A 24906-nucleotide genomic window follows, 5' to 3' on the forward strand; every position below is an offset into this window, starting at 1 on the left:
AGATGTTATTGATCACATGGTTAGCAGATGTTATTGATCACAGGGTTAGCAGATGTTATTGATCACAGGGTTAGCAGATGTTATTGATCACATACACATGGTTAGCAGATGTTATTGATCACACGGTTAGCAGATGTTATTGGTCACATGGTTAGCAGATGTTATTGGTCACATGGTTAGCAGATGTTATTGGTCACATACACACGGTTAGCAGATGTTATTGATCACATACACATGGTTAGCAGATGTTATTGATCACATACACACGGTTAGCAGATGTTATTGATCACATACACACGGTTAGCAGATGTTATTGATCACATACACATGGTTAGCAGATGTTATTGGTCACATACACATGGTTAGCAGATGTTATTGATCACATAGTTAGCAGATGTTATTGATCACATGGTTAGCAGATGTTATTGATCACATGGTTAGCAGATGTTATTGATCACATGGTTAGCAGATGTTATTGATCACATGGTTAGCAGATGTTATTGATCACATACACCCGGTTAGCAGATGTTATTGGTCACATGGTTAGCAGATGTTATTGATCACATACACACGGTTAGCAGATGTTATTGATCACATGGTTAGCAGATGTTATTGGTCACATACACATGGTTAGCAGATGTTATTGATCACATGGTTAGCAGATGTTATTGGTCACATACACACGGTTAGCAGATGTTATTGATCACATGGTTAGCAGATGTTATTGGTCACATACACCCAGTTAGCAGATGTTATTGGTCACATGGTTAGCAGATGTTATTGGTCACATACACACGGTTAGCAGATGTTATTGATCACATACACCTGGTTAGCAGATGTTATTGGTCACATACACATGGTTAGCAGATGTTATTGATCACATACACACGGTTAGCAGATGTTATTGATCACATACACCTGGTTAGCAGATGTTATTGGTCACATACACATGGTTAGCAGATGTTATTGGTCACATACACATGGTTAGCAGATGTTATTGGTCAGATACACATGGTTAGCAGATGTTATTGGTCAGATACACACGGTTAGCAGATGTTATTGGTCAGATACACACGGTTAGCAGATGTTATTGGTCAGATACACATGGTTAGCAGATTTTATTGGTCATATACACACGGTTAGCAGATGTTAATGAGAGTGTAGCGAAATACTTGTGCTTCTAGTTCTGACAATGCAGTAATAACCAACGAGTAATCTAACAATTCCACAACTACTACCTTATACACACAAGTGTAAAGGAATGAATAAGAATATGTACATAAAGATATATGAATGAGTGATGGTACAGAGCGGCATAGGCAAGATGCAGTAGATGGTATCGAGTACAGTATGTACATATGAGATGATTAATGTAGGGTATGTAAACATTATATTAAGTGGCATAGTTTGTATGGATACTTGATTAGACTTGACTATGAATGTCGTCTCATTGTCAATGTCATCCGTGTTTATGAATACAACGTGCGAGAGTTGACTGTTTTCTAATGTGTGCGCAGTGCCAACGAAGAAAGGTGCATTCTGGGATGTGCAGTAACGTTGTGTTGTATTGTAGAGCTGAGCCCAACAGCAGACGGAGAGGAGGAGGAGGGAAGTCCCACAGGGAAAGGCCCAACTCTGACAACTTTGACCGTTACCGGGACAACGGACCGTCTAACTCTTCAACGTCGTGGGCGGGGCAAGAGAAGGACTGTAGCGCCGGGACGCAGGACTGGGGCGTGTCCCGTGGCGAGTCTCGTCCAGTGAAAGGCCAAGTGGGCAGCGGCCCAGGCACGGGGCCACACCTCCAAAACGGTGACTCGTCAACGGAACACCGGACAGGGACAATCAAACAACAGAACTACTCCTCTGGTCCCGCCCCCAGGGAGAGGGAGGAGCCACACAACAGGAACAGCACTAACCCCGCCCATAACAACTCCAACACCGCACCTAAGAAGAGAACGGGGCAGGTCAAAGGGCAGAGGTCAGACCAGAGGTCAGACCAGGGGCAGGTTGGGACCATGGAGCCTGCAGTGGCTCAAGGCCTGGGGAACTTGAAACCAGGAGACCAGGTTCTAGCGCTCTACTGGGAAGACAACAAGGTACAACTATATTAACACTGGAGTTATGGTTAGGTAGATGGGAGTCATGGTTAGATAGATGGGAGTCATGGTTAGGTAGATGGGAGTCATGGTTAGATAGATGGGAGTCATGGTTAGATGGGAGTCATAGTTAGATAGATGTGAGTCATGGCTAGATAGATGGGAGTCATGGCTAGATAGATGGGAGTCATGGCTAGATAGATGGGAGTCATAGTTAGATAGATGGGAGTCATGGTTAGATTGATGGGAGTCATAGTTAGATAGATGGAAGGACAATCAACTATATTAACACTGGAGTCATGGTTAGATAGATGGGAGTCATGGTTAGATAGATGGGAGTCATGGTTAGATAGATGGGAGTCATGGTTAGATAGATGGGAGTCATGGTTAGATAGATGAGAGTCATGGTTAGATAGATGGGAGTCATAGTTAGATAGATGTGAGTCATGGCTAGATAGATGGGAGTCATGACTAGATAGATGTGAGTCATGGCTAGATAGATGGGAGTCATGGCTAGATAGATGGGAGTCATGGCTAGATAGATGGGAGTCATGGCTAGATAGATGGGAGTCATGGTTAGATAGATGGGAGTCATGACTAGATAGATGTGAGTCATGGCTAGATAGATGGGAGTCATGGTTAGATAGATGGGAGTCATGGTTAGATAGATGGGAGTCATGGTTAGATAGATGGGAGTCATAGTTAGATAGATGGGAGTCATGGTTAGGTAGATGGGAGTCATAGTTAGATAGATGGGAGTCATGGTTAGATAGATGGGAGTCATAGTTAGATAGATGGGAGTCATGGCTGTGTGTAATGACACCTCTGTGTGTAGTTCTATAGGTCCAGGATAGATGCTGTGTGTAATGACACCTCTGTGTGTAGTTCTACAGGTCCAGGATAGATGCTGTGTGTAATGACACCTCTGTGTGTAGTTCTACAGGTCCAGGATAGATGCTGTGTATAATGACACCTCTGTGTGTAGTTTTACAGGTCCAGGATAGATGCTGTGTATAATGACACCTCTGTGTGTAGTTCTCACAGGTCCAGGATAGATGCTGTGTGTAATGACACCTCTGTGTGTAGTTCTACAGGTCCAGGATAGATGCTGTGTATAATGACACCTCTGTGTGTAGTTCTATAGGTCCAGAATAGATGCTGTGTGTAATGACACCTCTGTGTGTAGTTCTACAGGTCCAGGATAGATGCTGTGTGTAATGACACCTCTGTGTGTAGTTCTCACAGGTCCAGGATAGATGCTGTGTGTAATGACACCTCTGTGTGTAGTTCTACAGGTCCAGGATAGATGCTGTGTATAATGACACCTCTGTGTGTAGTTCTATAGGTCCAGAATAGATGCTGTGTGTAATGACACCTCTGTGTGTAGTTCTACAGGTCCAGGATAGATGCTGTGTATAATGACACCTCTGTGTGTAGTTCTACAGGTCCAGAATAGATGCTGTGTATAATGACACCTCTGTGTGTAGTTCTATAGGTCCAGGATAGATGCTGTGTGTAATGACACCTCTGTGTGTAGTTCTCACAGGTCCAGGATAGATGCTGTGTATAATGACACCTCTGTGTGTAGTTCTACAGGTCCAGGATAGATGCTGTGTGTAATGACACCTCTGTGTGTAGTTCTACAGGTCCAGGATAGATGCTGTGTGTAATGACACCTCTGTGTGTAGTTCTACAGGTCCAGGATAGATGCTGTGTATAATGACACCTCTGTGTGTAGTTCTATAGGTCCAGGATAGATGCTGTGTGTAATGACACCTCTGTGTGTAGTTCTATAGGTCCAGGATAGATGCTGTGTATAATAACACCTCTGTGTGTAGTTCTCACAGGTCCAGGATAGATGCTGTGTGTAATGACACCTCTGTGTGTAGTTTTACAGGTCCAGGATAGATGCTGTGTATAATGACACCTCTGTGTGTAGTTCTACAGGTCCAGGATAGATGCTGTGTGTAATGACACCTCTGTGTGTAGTTCTACAGGTCCAGGATAGATGCTGTGTGTAATGACACCTCTGTGTGTAGTTCTACAGGTCCAGGATAGATGCTGTGTATAATGACACCTCTGTGTGTAGTTCTATAGGTCCAGGATAGATGCTGTGTGTAATGACACCTCTGTGTGTAGTTCTATAGGTCCAGGATAGATGCTGTGTGTAATGACACATCTGTGTGTAGTTCTACAGGTCCAGGATAGATGCTGTGTGTAATGACACCTCTGTGTGTAGTTCTATAGGTCCAGAATAGATGCTGTGTGTAATGACACCTCTGTGTGTAGTTTTACAGGTCCAGGATAGATGCTGTGTATAATGACACCTCTGTGTGTAGTTCTACAGGTCCAGAATAGATGCTGTGTATAATGACACCTCTGTGTGTAGTTCTATAGGTCCAGAATAGATGCTGTGTGTAATGACACCTCTGTGTGTAGTTCTACAGGTCCAGGATAGATGCTGTGTGTAATGACACATCTGTGTGTAGTTCTACAGGTCCAGGATAGATGCTGTGTGTAATGACACCTCTGTGTGTAGTTCTACAGGTCCAGGATAGATGCTGTGTATAATGACACCTCTGTGTGTAGTTCTCACAGGTCCAGGATAGATGCTGTGTATAATGACACCTCTGTGTGTAGTTCTACAGGTCCAGGATAGATGCTGTGTGTAATGACACCTCTGTGTGTAGTTCTACAGGTCCAGGATAGATGCTGTGTATAATGACACCTCTGTGTGTAGTTCTACAGGTCCAGGGTAGATGCTGTGTGTAATGACACCTCTGTGTGTAGTTCTACAGGTCCAGGATAGATGTTGTGTGTAATGACACCTCTGTGTGTAGTTCTACAGATCCAGTATAGATGCTGTGTGTAATGACACCTCTGTGTGTAGTTCTACAGGTCCAGGATAGATGTTGTGTATAATGACACCTCTGTGTGTAGTTCTATAGGTCCAGGATAGATGCTGTGTGTAATGACACATCTGTGTGTAGTTCTACAGGTCCAGGATAGATGCTGTGTATAATGACACCTCTGTGTGTAGTTCTACAGGTCCAGGATAGATGCTGTGTGTAATGACACCTATGTGTGTAGTTCTACAGGTCTAGGATAGATGCTGTGTATAATGACACCTCTGTGTGTAGTTCTACAGGTCCAGGGTAGATGCTGTGTGTAATGACACCTCTGTGTGTAGTTCTACAGGTCCAGGATAGATGTTGTGTGTAATGACACCTCTGTGTGTAGTTCTACAGATCCAGTATAGATGCTGTGTGTAATGACACCTCTGTGTGTAGTTCTACAGGTCCAGGATAGATGCTGTGTGTAATGACACCTCTGTGTGTAGTTCTACAGGTCCAGGATAGATGCTGTGTGTAATGACACCTCTGTGTGTAGTTCTACAGGTCCAGGATAGATGCTGTGTGTAATGACACCTCTGTGTGTAGTTCTACAGGTCCAGGATAGATGTTGTGTGTAATGACACCTCTGTGTGTAGTTCTACAGATCCAGTATAGATGCTGTGTGTAATGACACCTCTGTGTGTAGTTCTACAGGTCCAGGATAGATGCTGTTCATCCCTCTGGTCTCACGGCCGTCGTGGTCTTCACTGAGTATGGAAACTGTGAGGAGGTCCTTCTACACAACATCAGACCGGTCAGCACGGACTTCTGGGTGAGTATCTATGGGACTACAGTTGCTCTGTCTCGACTCACCTTTCCACGATCCCTCATGTCCTCTCTCCTCTCCAGCTTCTCAAACCGTATTGGAGCAGAATGTCCAAGGCCCCCACCCCTAGTCCGTCGTCTCTGATGGGTTTTAGAGAAAGAGGAGAGGAAAAGAGGATGTGAGGAAACGAGGAAAGACTCATTGAGAATGAGCCTTTGTTCTACCTAATAGAAAGGCCTTGGTTGCGTCTAAGATGGCGCCTCATATTCAGGTGTGAATACACAGACTGATACAACGTGGGTTTAGCCTTCAGGAAGGTCAGCTGCTCTAATATCATCTCATAAACCAGCCCAGTGTATTCTCAGTGTCTTTAGTCCAGAGGGCAGATCTAGGATCAGGTCCTGCCTGTCAGAACGGCAGAGGGAGGGAGGGAGGGAAGGAGGGAGGGAGGCAGGGAAGGAAGGAGCTAGGGGGGAGGGAGGGAGGGAGCTAGGGGGGAGGGAGGGAGGGAGGGAGGGAGCTAGGGGGGAGGGAGGGAGGGAGGGAGGGAGGGAGGGAAGGAGCTAGGGGGGAGGGAGGGAGGGAGCTAGGGGGGAGGGAGGGAGGGAGGGAAGGAGCTAGGGGGGAGGGAGGGAGGGAGGGAGGGAGGGAAGGAGGGAGGGAGCTAGGGGGGAGGGAGGGAGGAAGGGAGGGAGCTAGGGGTGAGGGAGGGAGGGAGGGAGGGAGGGAGGGAGGGAGGGAGGGAGGGAGGGAGGGAAGGAGCTAGGGGGGAGGGAGGGAGGGAGGGAGGGAGGGAGGGAAGGAGCTAGGGGGGAGGGAGGGAGGGAGGGAGCTAGGGGGGAGGGAAGGAGCTAGGGGGGAGGGAGGGAGGGAGGGAAGGAGCTAGGGGGGGGGGGGAGGGAGGGAGGGAAGGAGCTAGGGGTGAGGGAGGGAGGGAGGGAGCTAGGGGGGAGGGAGGGAGGGAGGGAGGGAGGGAGGGAAGGAGCTAGGGGGGAGGGAGGGAGGGAGCTAGGGGGGAGGGAGGGAGGGAGGGAGGGAAGGAGCTAGGGGGGAGGGAGGGAGGGAGGGAGGGAGGGAAGGAGGGAGGGAGCTAGGGGGGAGGGAGGGAGGAAGGGAGGGAGCTAGGGGTGAGGGAGGGAGGGAAGGAGGGAGGGAGGGAGGGAGGGGGGAGGGAGGGAGGGAGGGAGGGAAGGAGCTAGGGGGGTGGGAGGGAGGGAGGGAGGGAGGGAGGGAGGGAGGGAGGGAGCTAGGGGGGAGGGAGGGAGGGAGGGAGGGAGGGAGGGAGGGAAGGAGGGAGGGAAGGAAGGAGGTAGGGGGGACGGAGGGAGGAAGGAAGGAAGGAAGGAAGGAAGGAAGGAAGGAAGGAAGGAAGGAAGGAAGGAAGGAAGGAAGGAAGGTGGCAGGGTAGCCTAGTGGTTAGAGTGTTGGGCTAGTAACCGAGGGTTGCAAGTTCAAATATCCGAGCTGACAAGGTACAAATCTGTCCTTCTGCCCCTGAACAGGCAGTTAACCCACTGTTCCTAGACCGTCATTGTAAATAAGAATTTGTTCTTAACTGACTTGCCTCGTTAAATAAAGATAAAAATAAAATAAAAAATAATAATAGAATCGTATTCAGTATGATTGAATAAATAATAAAGGTCTGTATGTGTGGTGGCAGAAGGAAGAGGAGGGGCTAGAGTACCGGCGCGGGGGAGACGGGCAGCCTAGGACCACCACGAGGACGCGGCCCACGGTCCAGTATTACCAGCCGCCCAGGGCCAGGGACTGACTGACCACATCATGACTGAGTTACGGTACAGACACACCACCTGGACACTACATGACTGAGTTACGGTACAGACAGGTTACACCTGGACACTACATGACTGAGTTACGGTACAGACACAACACCTGGACACTACATGACTGAGTTACGGTACAGACACAACACCTGGACACTACATGACTGAGTTACGGTACAGACACAACACCTGGACACTACATGACTGAGTTACGGTACAGACAGGTTACACCTGGACACTACATGACTGAGTTACGGTACAGACAGGTTACACCTGGACACTACATGACTGAGTTACGGTACAGACACAACACCTGGACACTACATGACTGAGTTACGGTACAGACAGGTTACACCTGGACACTACATGACTGAGTTACGGTACAGACAGGTTACACCTGGACACTACATGACTGAGTTACGGTACAGACAGGTTACACCTGGACACTACATGACTGAGTTACGGTACAGACACAACACCTGGACACTACATGACTGAGTTACGGTACAGACAGGTTACACCTGGACACTACATGACTGAGTTACGGTACAGACACAACACCTGGACACTACATGACTGAGTTACGGTACAGACACAACACCTGGACACTACATGACTGAGTTACGGTACAGACAGGTTACTCCTGGACACTACATGACTGAGTTACTGTACAGACACAACACCTGGACACTACATGACTGAGTTACGGTACAGACACAACACCTGGACACTACATGACTGAGTTACGGTACAGACAGGTTACACCTGGACACTACATGACTGAGTTACGGTACAGACAGGTTACACCTGGACACTACATGACTGAGTTACGGTACAGACACAACACCTGGACACTACATGACTGAGTTACGGTACAGACAGGTTACACCTGGACACTACATGACTGAGTTACGGTACAGACAGGTTACACCTGGACACTACATGACTGAGTTACGGTACAGACACAACACCTGGACACTACATGACTGAGTTACGGTACAGACACAACACCTGGACACTACATGACTGAGTTACGGTACAGACACAACACCTGGACACTACATGACTGAGTTACGGTACAGACACAACACCTGGACACTACATGACTGAGTTACGGTACAGACACAACACCTGGACACTACATGACTGAGTTACGGTACAGACACAACACCTGGACACTACATGACTGAGTTACGGTACAGACAGGTTACACCTGGACACTACATGACTGAGTTACGGTACAGACAGGTTACACCTGGACACTACATGACTGAGTTACGGTACAGACAGGTTACACCTGGACACTACATGACTGAGTTACGGTACAGACAGGTTACACCTGGACACTACATGACTGAGTTACGGTACAGACACAACACCTGGACACTACATGACTGAGTTACGGTACAGACAGGTTACACCTGGACACTACATGACTGAGTTACGGTACAGACACAACACCTGGACACTACATGACTGAGTTACGGTACAGACACAACACCTGGACACTACATGACTGAGTTACTGTACAGACACAACACCTGGACACTACATGACTGAGTTACGGTACAGACAGGTTACACCTGGACACTACATGACTGAGTTACTGTACAGACACAACACCTGGACACTACATGACTGAGTTACGGTACAGACAGGTTACACCTGGACACTACATGACTGAGTTACGGTACAGACACAACACCTGGACACTACATGACTGAGTTACGGTACAGACACAACACCTGGACACTACATGACTGAGTTACGGTACAGACAGGTTACACCTGGACACTACATGACTGAGTTACGGTACAGACAGGTTACACCTGGACACTACATGACTGAGTTACGGTACAGACACAACACCTGGACACTACATGACTGAGTTACAGTACAGACAGGTTACACCTGGACACTACATGACTGAGTTACGGTACAGACAGGTTACACCTGGACACTACATGACTGAGTTACGGTACAGACAGGTTACACCTGGACACTACATGACTGAGTTACGGTACAGACAGGTTACACCTGGACACTACATGACTGAGTTACGGTACAGACAGGTTACACCTGGACACTACATGACTGAGTTACGGTACAGACACAACACCTGGACACTACATGACTGAGTTACGGTACAGACAGGTTACACCTGGACACTACATGACTGAGTTACAGTACAGACAGGTTACACCTGGACACTACATGACTGAGTTACGGTACAGACAGGTTACACCTGGACACTACATGACTGAGTTACTGTACAGACACAACACCTGGACACTACATGACTGAGTTACGGTACAGACAGGTTACACCTGGACACTACATGACTGAGTTACGGTACAGACACAACACCTGGACACTACATGACTGAGTTACGGTACAGACACAACACCTGGACACTACATGACTGAGTTACGGTACAGACACAACACCTGGACACTACATGACTGAGTTACGGTACAGACACAACACCTGGACACTACATGACTGAGTTACGGTACAGACACAACACCTGGACACTACATGACTGAGTTACGGTACAGACAGGTTACACCTGGACACTACATGACTGAGTTACTGTACAGACACAACACCTGGACACTACATGACTGAGTTACGGTACAGACAGGTTACACCTGGACACTACATGACTGAGTTACGGTACAGACACAACACCTGGACACTACATGACTGAGTTACGGTACAGACACAACACCTGGACACTACATGACTGAGTTACGGTACAGACACAACACCTGGACACTACATGACTGAGTTACGGTACAGACAGGTTACACCTGGACACTACATGACTGAGTTACTGTACAGACACAACACCTGGACACTACATGACTGAGTTACGGTACAGACACAACACCTGGACACTACATGACTGAGTTACGGTACAGACACAACACCTGGACACTACATGACTGAGTTATGGTACAGACACAACACCTGGACACTACATGACTGAGTTACGGTACAGACACAACACCTGGACACTACATGACTGAGTTACGGTACAGACAGGTTACACCTGGACACTACATGACTGAGTTACGGTACAGACACAACACCTGGACACTACATGACTGAGTTACGGTACAGACAGGTTACACCTGGACACTACATGACTGAGTTACAGTACAGACAGGTTACACCTGGACACTACATGACTGAGTTACGGTACAGACAGGTTACACCTGGACACTACATGACTGAGTTACTGTACAGACACAACACCTGGACACTACATGACTGAGTTACGGTACAGACACAACACCTGGACACTACATGACTGAGTTACGGTACAGACAGGTTACACCTGGACACTACATGACTGAGTTACGGTACAGACAGGTTACACCTGGACACTACATGACTGAGTTACGGTACAGACACAACACCTGGACACTACATGACTGAGTTATGGTACAGACACAACACCTGGACACTACATGACTGAGTTACGGTACAGACACAACACCTGGACACTACATGACTGAGTTATGGTACAGACACAACACCTGGACACTACATGACTGAGTTACGGTACAGACAGGTTACACCTGGACACTACATGACTGAGTTATGGTACAGACACAACACCTGGACACTACATGACTGAGTTACGGTACAGACACAACACCTGGACACTACATGACTGAGTTACAGTACAGACAGGTTACACCTGGACACTACATGACTGAGTTACGGTACAGACACAACACCTGGACACTACATGACTGAGTTACGGTACAGACACAACACCTGGACACTACATGACTGAGTTACGGTACAGACACAACACCTGGACACTACATGACTGAGTTACGGTACAGACACAACACCTGGACACTACATGACTGAGTTACGGTACAGACAGGTTACACCTGGACACTACATGACTGAGTTACGGTACAGACACAACACCTGGACACTACATGACTGAGTTACGGTACAGACACAACACCTGGACACTACATGACTGAGTTACGGTACAGACACAACACCTGGACACTACATGACTGAGTTACGGTACAGACAGGTTACACCTGGACACTACATGACTGAGTTACGGTACAGACACAACACCTGGACACTACATGACTGAGTTACGGTACAGACACAACACCTGGACACTACATGACTGAGTTACTGTACAGACAGGTTACACCTGGACACTACATGACTGAGTTACGGTACAGACACAACACCTGGACACTACATGACTGAGTTACGGTACAGACAGGTTACACCTGGACACTACGTGACTGAGTTACGGTACAGACAGGTTACACCTGGACACTACATGACTGAGTTACAGTACAGACAGGTTACACCTGGACACTACATGACTGAGTTACGGTACAGACAGGTTACACCTGGACACTACATGACTGAGTTACGGTACAGACACAACACCTGGACACTACATGACTGAGTTACGGTACAGACAGGTTACACCTGGACACTACATGACTGAGTTACAGTACAGACACAACACCTGGACACTACATGACTGAGTTACGGTACAGACAGGTTACACCTGGACACTACATGACTGAGTTACGGTACAGACCGGTTACACCTGGACACTACATGACTGAGTTACGGTACAGACAGGTTACACCTGGACACTACATGACTGAGTTACGGTACAGACAGGTTACACCTGGACACTACATGACTGAGTTACGGTACAGACAGGTTACACCTGGACACTACATGACTGAGTTACGGTACAGACACAACACCTGGACACTACATGACTGAGTTACGGTACAGACACAACACCTGGACACTACATGACTGAGTTACTGTACAGACACAACACCTGGACACTACATGACTGAGTTACGGTACAGACACAACACCTGGACACTACATGACTGAGTTACTGTACAGACACAACACCTGGACACTACATGACTGAGTTACGGTACAGACAGGTTACACCTGGACACTACATGACTGAGTTACTGTACAGACACAACACCTGGACACTACATGACTGAGTTACGGTACAGACAGGTTACACCTGGACACTACATGACTGAGTTACGGTACAGACACAACACCTGGACACTACATGACTGAGTTACGGTACAGACACAACACCTGGACACTACATGACTGAGTTACGGTACAGACAGGTTACACCTGGACACTACATGACTGAGTTACGGTACAGACAGGTTACACCTGGACACTACATGACTGAGTTACTGTACAGACACAACACCTGGACACTACATGACTGAGTTACGGTACAGACACAACACCTGGACACTACATGACTGAGTTACGGTACAGACAGGTTACACCTGGACACTACATGACTGAGTTACGGTACAGACACAACACCTGGACACTACATGACTGAGTTACGGTACAGACACAACACCTGGACACTACATGACTGAGTTACGGTACAGACACAACACCTGGACACTACATGACTGAGTTACGGTACAGACACAACACCTGGACACTACATGACTGAGTTACGGTACAGACAGGTTACACCTGGACACTACATGACTGAGTTACGGTACAGACAGGTTACACCTGGACACTACATGACTGAGTTACGGTACAGACAGGTTACACCTGGACACTACATGACTGAGTTACGGTACAGACAGGTTACACCTGGACACTACATGACTGAGTTACGGTACAGACAGGTTACACCTGGACACTACATGACTGAGTTACGGTACAGACAGGTTACACCTGGACACTACATGACTGAGTTACGGTACAGACACAACACCTGGACACTACATGACTGAGTTACGGTACAGACACAACACCTGGACACTACATGACTGAGTTACGGTACAGACACAACACCTGGACACTACATGACTGAGTTACGGTACAGACACAACACCTGGACACTACATGACTGAGTTACGGTACAGACAGGTTACACCTGGACACTACATGACTGAGTTACGGTACAGACACAACACCTGGACACTACATGACTGAGTTACGGTACAGACAGGTTACACCTGGACACTACATGACTGAGTTACGGTACAGACACAACACCTGGACACTACATGACTGAGTTACGGTACAGACACAACACCTGGACACTACATGACTGAGTTACGGTACAGACACAACACCTGGACACTACATGACTGAGTTACGGTACAGACACAACACCTGGACACTACATGACTGAGTTACTGTACAGACACAACACCTGGACACTACATGACTGAGTTACGGTACAGACAGGTTACACCTGGACACTACATGACTGAGTTACGGTACAGACACAACACCTGGACACTACATGACTGAGTTACGGTACAGACACAACACCTGGACACTACATGCCTGAGTTACTGTACAGACACAACACCTGGACACTACATGACTGAGTTACGGTACAGACACAACACCTGGACACTACATGACTGAGTTACGGTACAGACACAACACCTGGACACTACATGACTGAGTTACGGTACAGACAGGTTACACCTGGACACTACATGACTGAGTTACGGTACAGACAGGTTACACCTGGACACTACGTGACTGAGTTACGGTACCGACAGGTTACACCTGGACACTACATGACTGAGTTACGGTACAGACACAACACCTGGACACTACATGACTGAGTTACAGTACAGACACAACACCTGGACACTACATGACTGAGTTACAGTACAGACAGGTTACACCTGGACACTACATGACTGAGTTACGGTACAGACACAACACCTGGACACTACATGACTGAGTTACAGTACAGACAGGTTACACCTGGACACTACATGACTGAGTTACGGTACAGACACAACACCTGGACACTACATGACTGAGTTACGGTACAGACACAACACCTGGACACTACATGACTGAGTTACGGTACAGACACAACACCTGGACACTACATGACTGAGTTACGGTACAGACACAACACCTGGACACTACATGACTGAGTTACGGTACAGACAGGTTACACCTGGACACTACATGACTGAGTTACGGTACAGACACAACACCTGGACACTACATGACTGAGTTACAGTACAGACAGGTTACACCTGGACACTACATGACTGAGTTACGGTACAGACACAACACCTGGACACTACATGACTGAGTTACGGTACAGACACAACACCTGGACACTACATGACTGAGTTACGGTACAGACAGGTTACTCCTGGACACTACATGACTGAGTTACGGTACAGACACAACACCTGGACACTACATGACTGAGTTACGGTACAGACACAACACCTGGACACTACATGACTGAGTTATGGTACAGACACAACACCTGGACACTACATGACTGAGTTACGGTACAGACAGGTTACACCTGGACACTACATGACTGAGTTATGGTACAGACACAACACCTGGACACTACATGACTGAGTTACGGTACAGACACAACACCTGGACACTACATGACTGAGTTACAGTACAGACAGGTTACACCTGGACACTACATGACTGAGTTACGGTACAGACACAACACCTGGACACTACATGACTGAGTTACGGTACAGACACAACACCTGGACACTACATGACTGAGTTACGGTACAGACACAACACCTGGACACTACATGACTGAGTTACGGTACAGACACAACACCTGGACACTACATGACTGAGTTACGGTACAGACAGGTTACACCTGGACACTACATGACTGAGTTACGGTACAGACACAACACCTGGACACTACATGACTGAGTTACGGTACAGACACAACACCTGGACACTACATGACTGAGTTACGGTACAGACACAACACCTGGACACTACATGACTGAGTTACGGTACAGACAGGTTACACCTGGACACTACATGACTGAGTTACGGTACAGACACAACACCTGGACACTACATGACTGAGTTACGGTACAGACACAACACCTGGACACTACATGACTGAGTTACTGTACAGACAGGTTACACCTGGACACTACATGACTGAGTTACGGTACAGACACAACACCTGGACACTACATGACTGAGTTACGGTACAGACAGGTTACACCTGGACACTACGTGACTGAGTTACGGTACAGACAGGTTACACCTGGACACTACATGACTGAGTTACGGTACAGACCGGTTACACCTGGACACTACATGACTGAGTTACGGTACAGACAGGTTACACCTGGACACTACATGACTGAGTTACGGTACAGACAGGTTACACCTGGACACTACATGACTGAGTTACGGTACAGACAGGTTACACCTGGACACTACATGACTGAGTTACGGTACAGACACAACACCTGGACACTACATGACTGAGTTACGGTACAGACACAACACCTGGACACTACATGACTGAGTTACTGTACAGACACAACACCTGGACACTACATGACTGAGTTACGGTACAGACACAACACCTGGACACTACATGACTGAGTTACTGTACAGACACAACACCTGGACACTACATGACTGAGTTACGGTACAGACAGGTTACACCTGGACACTACATGACTGAGTTACTGTACAGACACAACACCTGGACACTACATGACTGAGTTACGGTACAGACAGGTTACACCTGGACACTACATGACTGAGTTACGGTACAGACACAACACCTGGACACTACATGACTGAGTTACGGTACAGACACAACACCTGGACACTACATGACTGAGTTACGGTACAGACAGGTTACACCTGGACACTACATGACTGAGTTACGGTACAGACAGGTTACACCTGGACACTACATGACTGAGTTACTGTACAGACACAACACCTGGACACTACATGACTGAGTTACGGTACAGACACAACACCTGGACACTACATGACTGAGTTACGGTACAGACAGGTTACACCTGGACACTACATGACTGAGTTACGGTACAGACACAACACCTGGACACTACATGACTGAGTTACGGTACAGACACAACACCTGGACACTACATGACTGAGTTACGGTACAGACACAACACCTGGACACTACATGACTGAGTTACGGTACAGACACAACACCTGGACACTACATGACTGAGTTACGGTACAGACAGGTTACACCTGGACACTACATGACTGAGTTACGGTACAGACAGGTTACACCTGGACACTACATGACTGAGTTACGGTACAGACAGGTTACACCTGGACACTACATGACTGAGTTACGGTACAGACAGGTTACACCTGGACACTACATGACTGAGTTACGGTACAGACAGGTTACACCTGGACACTACATGACTGAGTTACGGTACAGACAGGTTACACCTGGACACTACATGACTGAGTTACGGTACAGACACAACACCTGGACACTACATGACTGAGTTACGGTACAGACACAACACCTGGACACTACATGACTGAGTTACGGTACAGACACAACACCTGGACACTACATGACTGAGTTACGGTACAGACACAACACCTGGACACTACATGACTGAGTTACGGTACAGACAGGTTACACCTGGACACTACATGACTGAGTTACGGTACAGACACAACACCTGGACACTACATGACTGAGTTACGGTACAGACAGGTTACACCTGGACACTACATGACTGAGTTACGGTACAGACACAACACCTGGACACTACATGACTGAGTTACGGTACAGACACAACACCTGGACACTACATGACTGAGTTACGGTACAGACACAACACCTGGACACTACATGACTGAGTTACGGTACAGACACAACACCTGGACACTACATGACTGAGTTACTGTACAGACACAACACCTGGACACTACATGACTGAGTTACGGTACAGACAGGTTACACCTGGACACTACATGACTGAGTTACGGTACAGACACAACACCTGGACACTACATGACTGAGTTACGGTACAGACACAACACCTGGACACTACATGACTGAGTTACTGTACAGACACAACACCTGGACACTACATGACTGAGTTACGGTACAGACACAACACCTGGACACTACATGACTGAGTTACGGTACAGACACAACACCTGGACACTACATGACTGAGTTACGGTACAGACAGGTTACACCTGGACACTACATGACTGAGTTACGGTACAGACAGGTTACACCTGGACACTACATGACTGAGTTACGGTACAGACAGGTTACACCTGGACACTACATGACTGAGTTACGGTACAGACACAACACCTGGACACTACATGACTGAGTTACGGTACCGACAGGTTACACCTGGACACTACATGACTGAGTTACGGTACCGACAGGTTACACCTGGACACTACATGACTGAGTTACGGTACAGACACAACACCTGGACACTACATGACTGAGTTACAGTACAGACACAACACCTGGACACTACATGACTGAGTTACAGTACAGACAGGTTACACCTGGACACTACATGACTGAGTTACGGTACAGACACAACACCTGGACACTACATGACTGAGTTACAGTACAGACAGGTTACACCTGGACACTACATGACTGAGTTACGGTACAGACACAACACCTGGACACTACATGACTGAGTTACGGTACAGACACAACACCTGGACACTACATGACTGAGTTACGGTACAGACACAACACCTGGACACTACATGACTGAGTTACGGTACAGACACAACACCTGGACACTACATGACTGAGTTACGGTACAGACAGGTTACACCTGGACACTACATGACTGAGTTACGGTACAGACACAACACCTGGACACTACATGACTGAGTTACAGTACAGACAGGTTACACCTGGACACTACATGACTGAGTTACGGTACAGACACAACACCTGGACACTACATGACTGAGTTACGGTACAGACACAACACCTGGACACTACATGACTGAGTTACGGTACAGACACAACACCTGGACACTACATGACTGAGTTACGGTACAGACAGGTTACACCTGGACACTACATGACTGAGTTACGGTACAGACAGGTTACACCTGGACACTACGTGACTGAGTTACGGTACCGACAGGTTACACCTGGACACTACATGACTGAGTTACGGTACAGACAGGTTACACCTGGACACTACATGACTGAGTTACGGTACAGACAGGTTACACCTGGACACTACATGACTGAGTTACTGTACAGACACAACACCTGGACACTACATGACTGAGTTACGGTACAGACACAACACCTGGACACTACATGACTGAGTTACGGTACAGACAGGTTACACCTGGACACTACATGACTGAGTTACGGTACAGACACAACACCTGGACACTACATGACTGAGTTACGGTACAGACACAACACCTGGACACTACATGACTGAGTTACGGTACAGACACAACACCTGGACACTACATGACTGAGTTACGGTACAGACACAACACCTGGACACTACATGACTGAGTTACGGTACAGACAGGTTACACCTGGACACTACATGACTGAGTTACGGTACAGACAGGTTACACCTGGACACTACATGACTGAGTTACGGTACAGACAGGTTACACCTGGACACTACATGACTGAGTTACGGTACAGACAGGTTACACCTGGACACTACATGACTGAGTTACGGTACAGACAGGTTACACCTGGACACTACATGACTGAGTTACGGTACAGACAGGTTACACCTGGACACTACATGACTGAGTTACGGTACAGACACAACACCTGGACACTACATGACTGAGTTACGGTACAGACACAACACCTGGACACTACATGACTGAGTTACGGTACAGACACAACACCTGGACACTACATGACTGAGTTACGGTACAGACACAACACCTGGACACTACATGACTGAGTTACGGTACAGACAGGTTACACCTGGACACTACATGACTGAGTTACGGTACAGACACAACACCTGGACACTACATGACTGAGTTACGGTACAGACAGGTTACACCTGGACACTACATGACTGAGTTACGGTACAGACACAACACCTGGACACTACATGACTGAGTTACGGTACAGACACAACACCTGGACACTACATGACTGAGTTACGGTACAGACACAACACCTGGACACTACATGACTGAGTTACGGTACAGACACAACACCTGGACACTACATGACTGAGTTACTGTACAGACACAACACCTGGACACTACATGACTGAGTTACGGTACAGACAGGTTACACCTGGACACTACATGACTGAGTTACGGTACAGACACAACACCTGGACACTACATGACTGAGTTACGGTACAGACACAACACCTGGACACTACATGACTGAGTTACTGTACAGACACAACACCTGGACACTACATGACTGAGTTACGGTACAGACACAACACCTGGACACTACATGACTGAGTTACGGTACAGACACAACACCTGGACACTACATGACTGAGTTACGGTACAGACAGGTTACACCTGGACACTACATGACTGAGTTACGGTACAGACAGGTTACACCTGGACACTACGTGACTGAGTTACGATACCGACAGGTTACACCTGGACACTACATGACTGAGTTACGGTACAGACACAACACCTGGACACTACATGACTGAGTTACAGTACAGACACAACACCTGGACACTACATGACTGAGTTACAGTACAGACAGGTTACACCTGGACACTACATGACTGAGTTACGGTACAGACACAACACCTGGACACTACATGACTGAGTTACAGTACAGACAGGTTACACCTGGACACTACATGACTGAGTTACGGTACAGACACAACACCTGGACACTACATGACTGAGTTACGGTACAGACACAACACCTGGACACTACATGACTGAGTTACGGTACAGACACAACACCTGGACACTACATGACTGAGTTACGGTACAGACACAACACCTGGACACTACATGACTGAGTTACGGTACAGACAGGTTACACCTGGACACTACATGACTGAGTTACGGTACAGACACAACACCTGGACACTACATGACTGAGTTACAGTACAGACAGGTTACACCTGGACACTACATGACTGAGTTACGGTACAGACACAACACCTGGACACTACATGACTGAGTTACGGTACAGACACAACACCTGGACACTACATGACTGAGTTACGGTACAGACAGGTTACTCCTGGACACTACATGACTGAGTTACGGTACAGACACAACACCTGGACACTACATGACTGAGTTACGGTACAGACACAACACCTGGACACTACATGACTGAGTTACGGTACAGACAGGTTACACCTGGACACTACATGACTGAGTTACGGTACAGACACAACACCTGGACACTACATGACTGAGTTACGGTACAGACACAACACCTGGACCCCTGGCCAGGTAAACAATATAGCAGTTTAGTCCCAAATGGCCCTCTGTTCCCTTGATAGTGCGCTACTGTTGACCAGATTGCTATGGGTTAGTCCTACGGGTCCTGGTCTATGGGTTAGTCCTACGGGCCCTGGCCTATGGGTTAGTCCTACGGGTCCTGGTCTATGGGTTAGTCCTACGGGTCCTGGTCTATGGGTTAGTCCTACGGGTCCTGGTCTATGGGTTAGTCCTACGGGTCCTGGTCTATGGGTTAGTCCTACGGGTCCTGGTCTATGGGTTAGTCCTCTTGGTCCTGGCCTATGGGTTAGTCCTACGGGTCCTGGTCTATGGGTTAGTCCTACGGGCCCTGGTCTATGGGTTAGTCCTACGGGTCCTGGTCTATTGGTTAGTCCTACGGGTCCTGGCCTATGGGTTAGTCCTACGGGTCCTGGTCTATGGGTTAGTCCTACGGGTCCTGGTCTATGGGTTAGTCCTACGGGCCCTGGTCAATGGGTTAGTCCTACGGGCCCTGGTCTATGGGTTAGTCCTACGGGCCCTGGTCTATGGGTTAGTCCTACGGGCCCTGGCCTATGGGTTAGTCCTACGTGTCCTGGTCTATGGGTTAGTCCTACGGGTCCTGGTCTATGGGTTAGTCCTACGGGCCCTGGTCTATGGGTTAGTCCTACGGGCCCTGGTCTATGGGTTAGTCCTACGGGTCCTGGTCTATGGGTTAGTCCTACGGGCCCTGCTCTATGGGTTAGTCCTACGGGCCCTGCTCTATGGGTTAGTCCTACGGGCCTACGGGGTTGATGGGGGTTTGATGAGGTGATCTGATGAACTGACAGTCTGTCTGTTTCTTTTTTCCCCCCCTCAGACGGAATCTACAAAGGATCCCAGAGGTCGACGCATCTGACCTCAAAAACCCACATCTTTCTTCTCTCGGGGGTTGCAAAATTCCCGCGACTTTCCCAGGTTTTTTCCCAGAAATCCCTGTTTTGGAGGATTCCACGTCCTTATTGTTCCCTCCTGATTCCACAGAATCTTTCAACTGTTGATTTCTGAAAAACGGACTTTTGGGAAAGTTAGTGGGATTTTTTTTGCAGGCCTTCTCTCCTCTTCACCAAATACACGATGACCGACTCTTCCTCTGTGTCTTCCTCTGTGTTCACTTTGTGTCTCCATATCAAGAAGTGTGAAACATTCAGGAAAAGGGCTTGTTGCTCAAAAAAGAGGCTGACAACGAGGACTCTAGCTAACAGACTTTGTGAAGCGCACAGCCGCTGTACACGGGGAATATTTGTAAAATAGTTTATTATTAGACAAATAAAAATACTGCTCCTGTATTTCTCTGGTTTTTATTTGTCTGATTTGAAATCTGTTGTCCAATGAACTGTCTCATGTTGCACCCTTATTGTCTCAGTCCGTGTGTTCCTGTCTGACAGCTCAGTCTGTTACTCCAGTCCGTGTGTTCCTGTCTGACAGCTCAGTCTGTTACTACAGTCCATGTGTTCCTGTCTGACAGCTCAGTCTGTTACTACAGTCCATGTGTTCCTGTCTGACAGCTCAGTCTGTTACTACAGTCCGTGTGTTCCTGTCTGACAGCTCAATCTGTTACTCCAGTCCATGTGTTCCTGTCTGACAGCTCAGTCTGTTACTACAGTCCATGTGTTCCTGTCTGACAGCTCAGTCTGTTACTACAGTCCATGTGTTCCTGTCTGACAGCTCAGTCTGTTACTACAGTCCGTGTGTTCCTGTCTGACAGCTCAATCTGTTACTACAGTCCATGTGTTCCTGTCTGACAGCTCAGTCTGTTACTACAGTCCATGTGTTCCTGTCTGACAGCTCAGTCTGTTACTACAGTCCGTGTGTTCCTGTCTGACAGCTCAGTCTGTTACTCCAGTCCATGTGTTCCTGTCTGACAGCTCAGTCTGTTACTACAGTCCATGTGTTCCTGTCTGACAGCTCAGTCTGTTACTACAGTCCATGTGTTCCTGTCTGACAGCTCAGTCTGTTACTACAGTCCATGTGTTCCTGTCTGACAGCTCAGTCTGTTACTACAGTCCGTGTGTTCCTGTCTGACAGCTCAGTCTGTTACTACAGTCCATGTGTTCCTGTCTGACAGCTCAGTCTGTTACTACAGTCCATGTGTTCCTGTCTGACAGCTCAGTCTGTTACTACAGTCCATGTGTTCCTGTCTGACAGCTCAGTCTGTTACTACAGTCCGTGTGTTCCTGTCTGACAGCTCAGTCTGTTACTACAGTCCATGTGTTCCTGTCTGACAGCTCAGTCTGTTACTACAGTCCATGTGTTCCTGTCTGACAGCTCAGTCTGTTACTACAGTCCATGTGTTCCTGTCTGACAGCTCAGTCTGTTACTACAGTCCATGTGTTCCTGTCTGACAGCTCAGTCTGTTACTACAGTCCGTGTGTTCCTGTCTGACAGCTCAGTCTGTTACTACAGTCCATGTGTTCCTGTCTGACAGCTCAGTCTGTTACTACAGTCCATGTGTTCCTGTCTGACAGCTCAGTCTGTTACTACAGTCCATGTGTTCCTGTCTGACAGCTCAGTCTGTTACTACAGTCCGTGTGTTCCTGTCTGACAGCTCAGTCTGTTACTCCAGTCCATGTGTTCCTGTCTGACAGCTCAGTCTGTTACTACAGTCCATGTGTTCCTCTCTGACAGCTCAGTCTGTTACTCCAGTCCATGTGTTCCTGTCTGACAGCTCAGTCTGTTACTACAGTCCGTGTGTTCCTGTCTGACAGCTCAGTCTGTTACTACAGTCCATGTGTTCCTGTCTGACAGCTCAGTCTGTTACTACAGTCCGTGTGTTCCTCTCTGACAGCTCAGTCTGTTACTACAGTCCATGTGTTCCTGTCTGACAGCTCAGTCTGTTACTACAGTCCATGCGTTCCTGTCTGACAGCTCAGTCTGTTACTACAGTCCGTGTGTTCCTGTCTGACAGCTCAGTCTGTTACTCCAGTCCATGTGTTCCTGTCTGACAGCTCAGTCTGTTACTACAGTCCATGTGTTCCTCTCTGACAGCTCAGTCTGTTACTCCAGTCCATGTGTTCCTGTCTGACAGCTCAGTCTGTTACTACAGTCCATGTGTTCCTGTCTGACAGCTCAGTCTGTTACTACAGTCCATGTGTTCCTGTCTGACAGCTCAGTCTGTTACTACAGTCCATGTGTTCCTGTCTGACAGCTCAGTCTGTTACTACAGTCCATGTGTTCCTGTCTGACAGCTCAGTCTGTTACTACAGTCCGTGTGTTCCTGTCTGACAGCTCAGTCTGTTACTACAGTCCATGTGTTCCTGTCTGACAGCTCAGTCTGTTACTACAGTCCGTGTGTTCCTCTCTGACAGCTCAGTCTGTTACTACAGTCCATGTGTTCCTGTCTGACAGCTCAGTCTGTTACTACAGTCCATGTGTTCCTCTCTGACAGCTCAGTCTGTTACTACAGTCCATGTGTTCCTGTCTGACAGCTCAGTCTGTTACTACAGTCCGTGTGTTCCTGTCTGACAGCTCAGTCTGTTACTACAGTCCGTGTGTTCCTGTCTGACAGCTCAGTCTGTTACTACAGTCCGTGTGTTCCTGTCTGACAGCTCAGTCTGTTACTACAGTCCGTGTTTTCCTGTCTGACAGCTCAGTCTGTTACTACAGTCCGTGTGTTCCTGTCTGACAGCTCAGTCTGTTACTACAGTCCGTGTGTTCCTGTCTGACAGCTCAGTCTGTTACTACAGTCCGTGTGTTCCTGTCTGACAGCTCAATCTGTTACTACAGTCCGTGTGTTCCTGTCTGACAGCTCAGTCTGTTACTACAGTCCATGTGTTCCTGTCTGACAGCTCAGTCTGTTACTACAGTCCATGTGTTCCTCTCTGACAGCTCAGTCTGTTACTACAGTCCATGTGTTCCTCTCCTTTCTCAGGCAGCTCAAGCTCATTTGTTGCGTTCAGCGAAGCGACTCAGAAAAGGAGGTTAATGTTTGTTTCCGTCTGTCTGTCTGTCTGTCTGTCTATCTGCCCATCCATCCTGCTAGATAGGTTTCTATATTACTGTCCATCCATCCATCCTGCTAGATAGGT

At 47.7% G+C, this 24906-nt stretch overlaps 1 protein-coding gene across 7 annotated transcripts in view; it reads left to right on the forward strand.

Annotated features, from left to right (window-relative positions):
* Window positions 1–22167, forward strand: part of LOC110517270 (tudor domain-containing protein 3-like) — a 69575-nt gene extending 47408 nt beyond the window's left edge. For 2 of the 7 annotated variants that reach the window (XM_036973077.1, XM_036973079.1), the window contains exons 12-15: window positions 1574–2099; window positions 5640–5765; window positions 7420–7555; window positions 21699–22167. In XM_036973077.1, coding sequence (XP_036828972.1) covers window positions 1574–2099; window positions 5640–5765; window positions 7420–7530 — 763 coding nt within the window. In that variant the 3' untranslated portion in view covers window positions 7531–7555; window positions 21699–22167. Of the gene's footprint in view, window positions 1–1573; window positions 2100–2984; window positions 3069–3536; window positions 3895–5639; window positions 5766–5842; window positions 5975–7419; window positions 7556–21698 lie in introns of those variants that run through there. The other 5 variants (XM_036973078.1, XM_036973082.1, XM_036973081.1 and 2 more) reach the window with 5 other exon arrangements.
* Window positions 22168–24906: the final 2739 nt, after the last annotated feature.

The sequence above is a fragment of the Oncorhynchus mykiss genome, unplaced genomic scaffold (genome assembly GCF_013265735.2).
Source record: "Oncorhynchus mykiss isolate Arlee unplaced genomic scaffold, USDA_OmykA_1.1 un_scaffold_221, whole genome shotgun sequence".
NCBI lineage: Eukaryota > Metazoa > Chordata > Actinopteri > Salmoniformes > Salmonidae > Oncorhynchus > Oncorhynchus mykiss.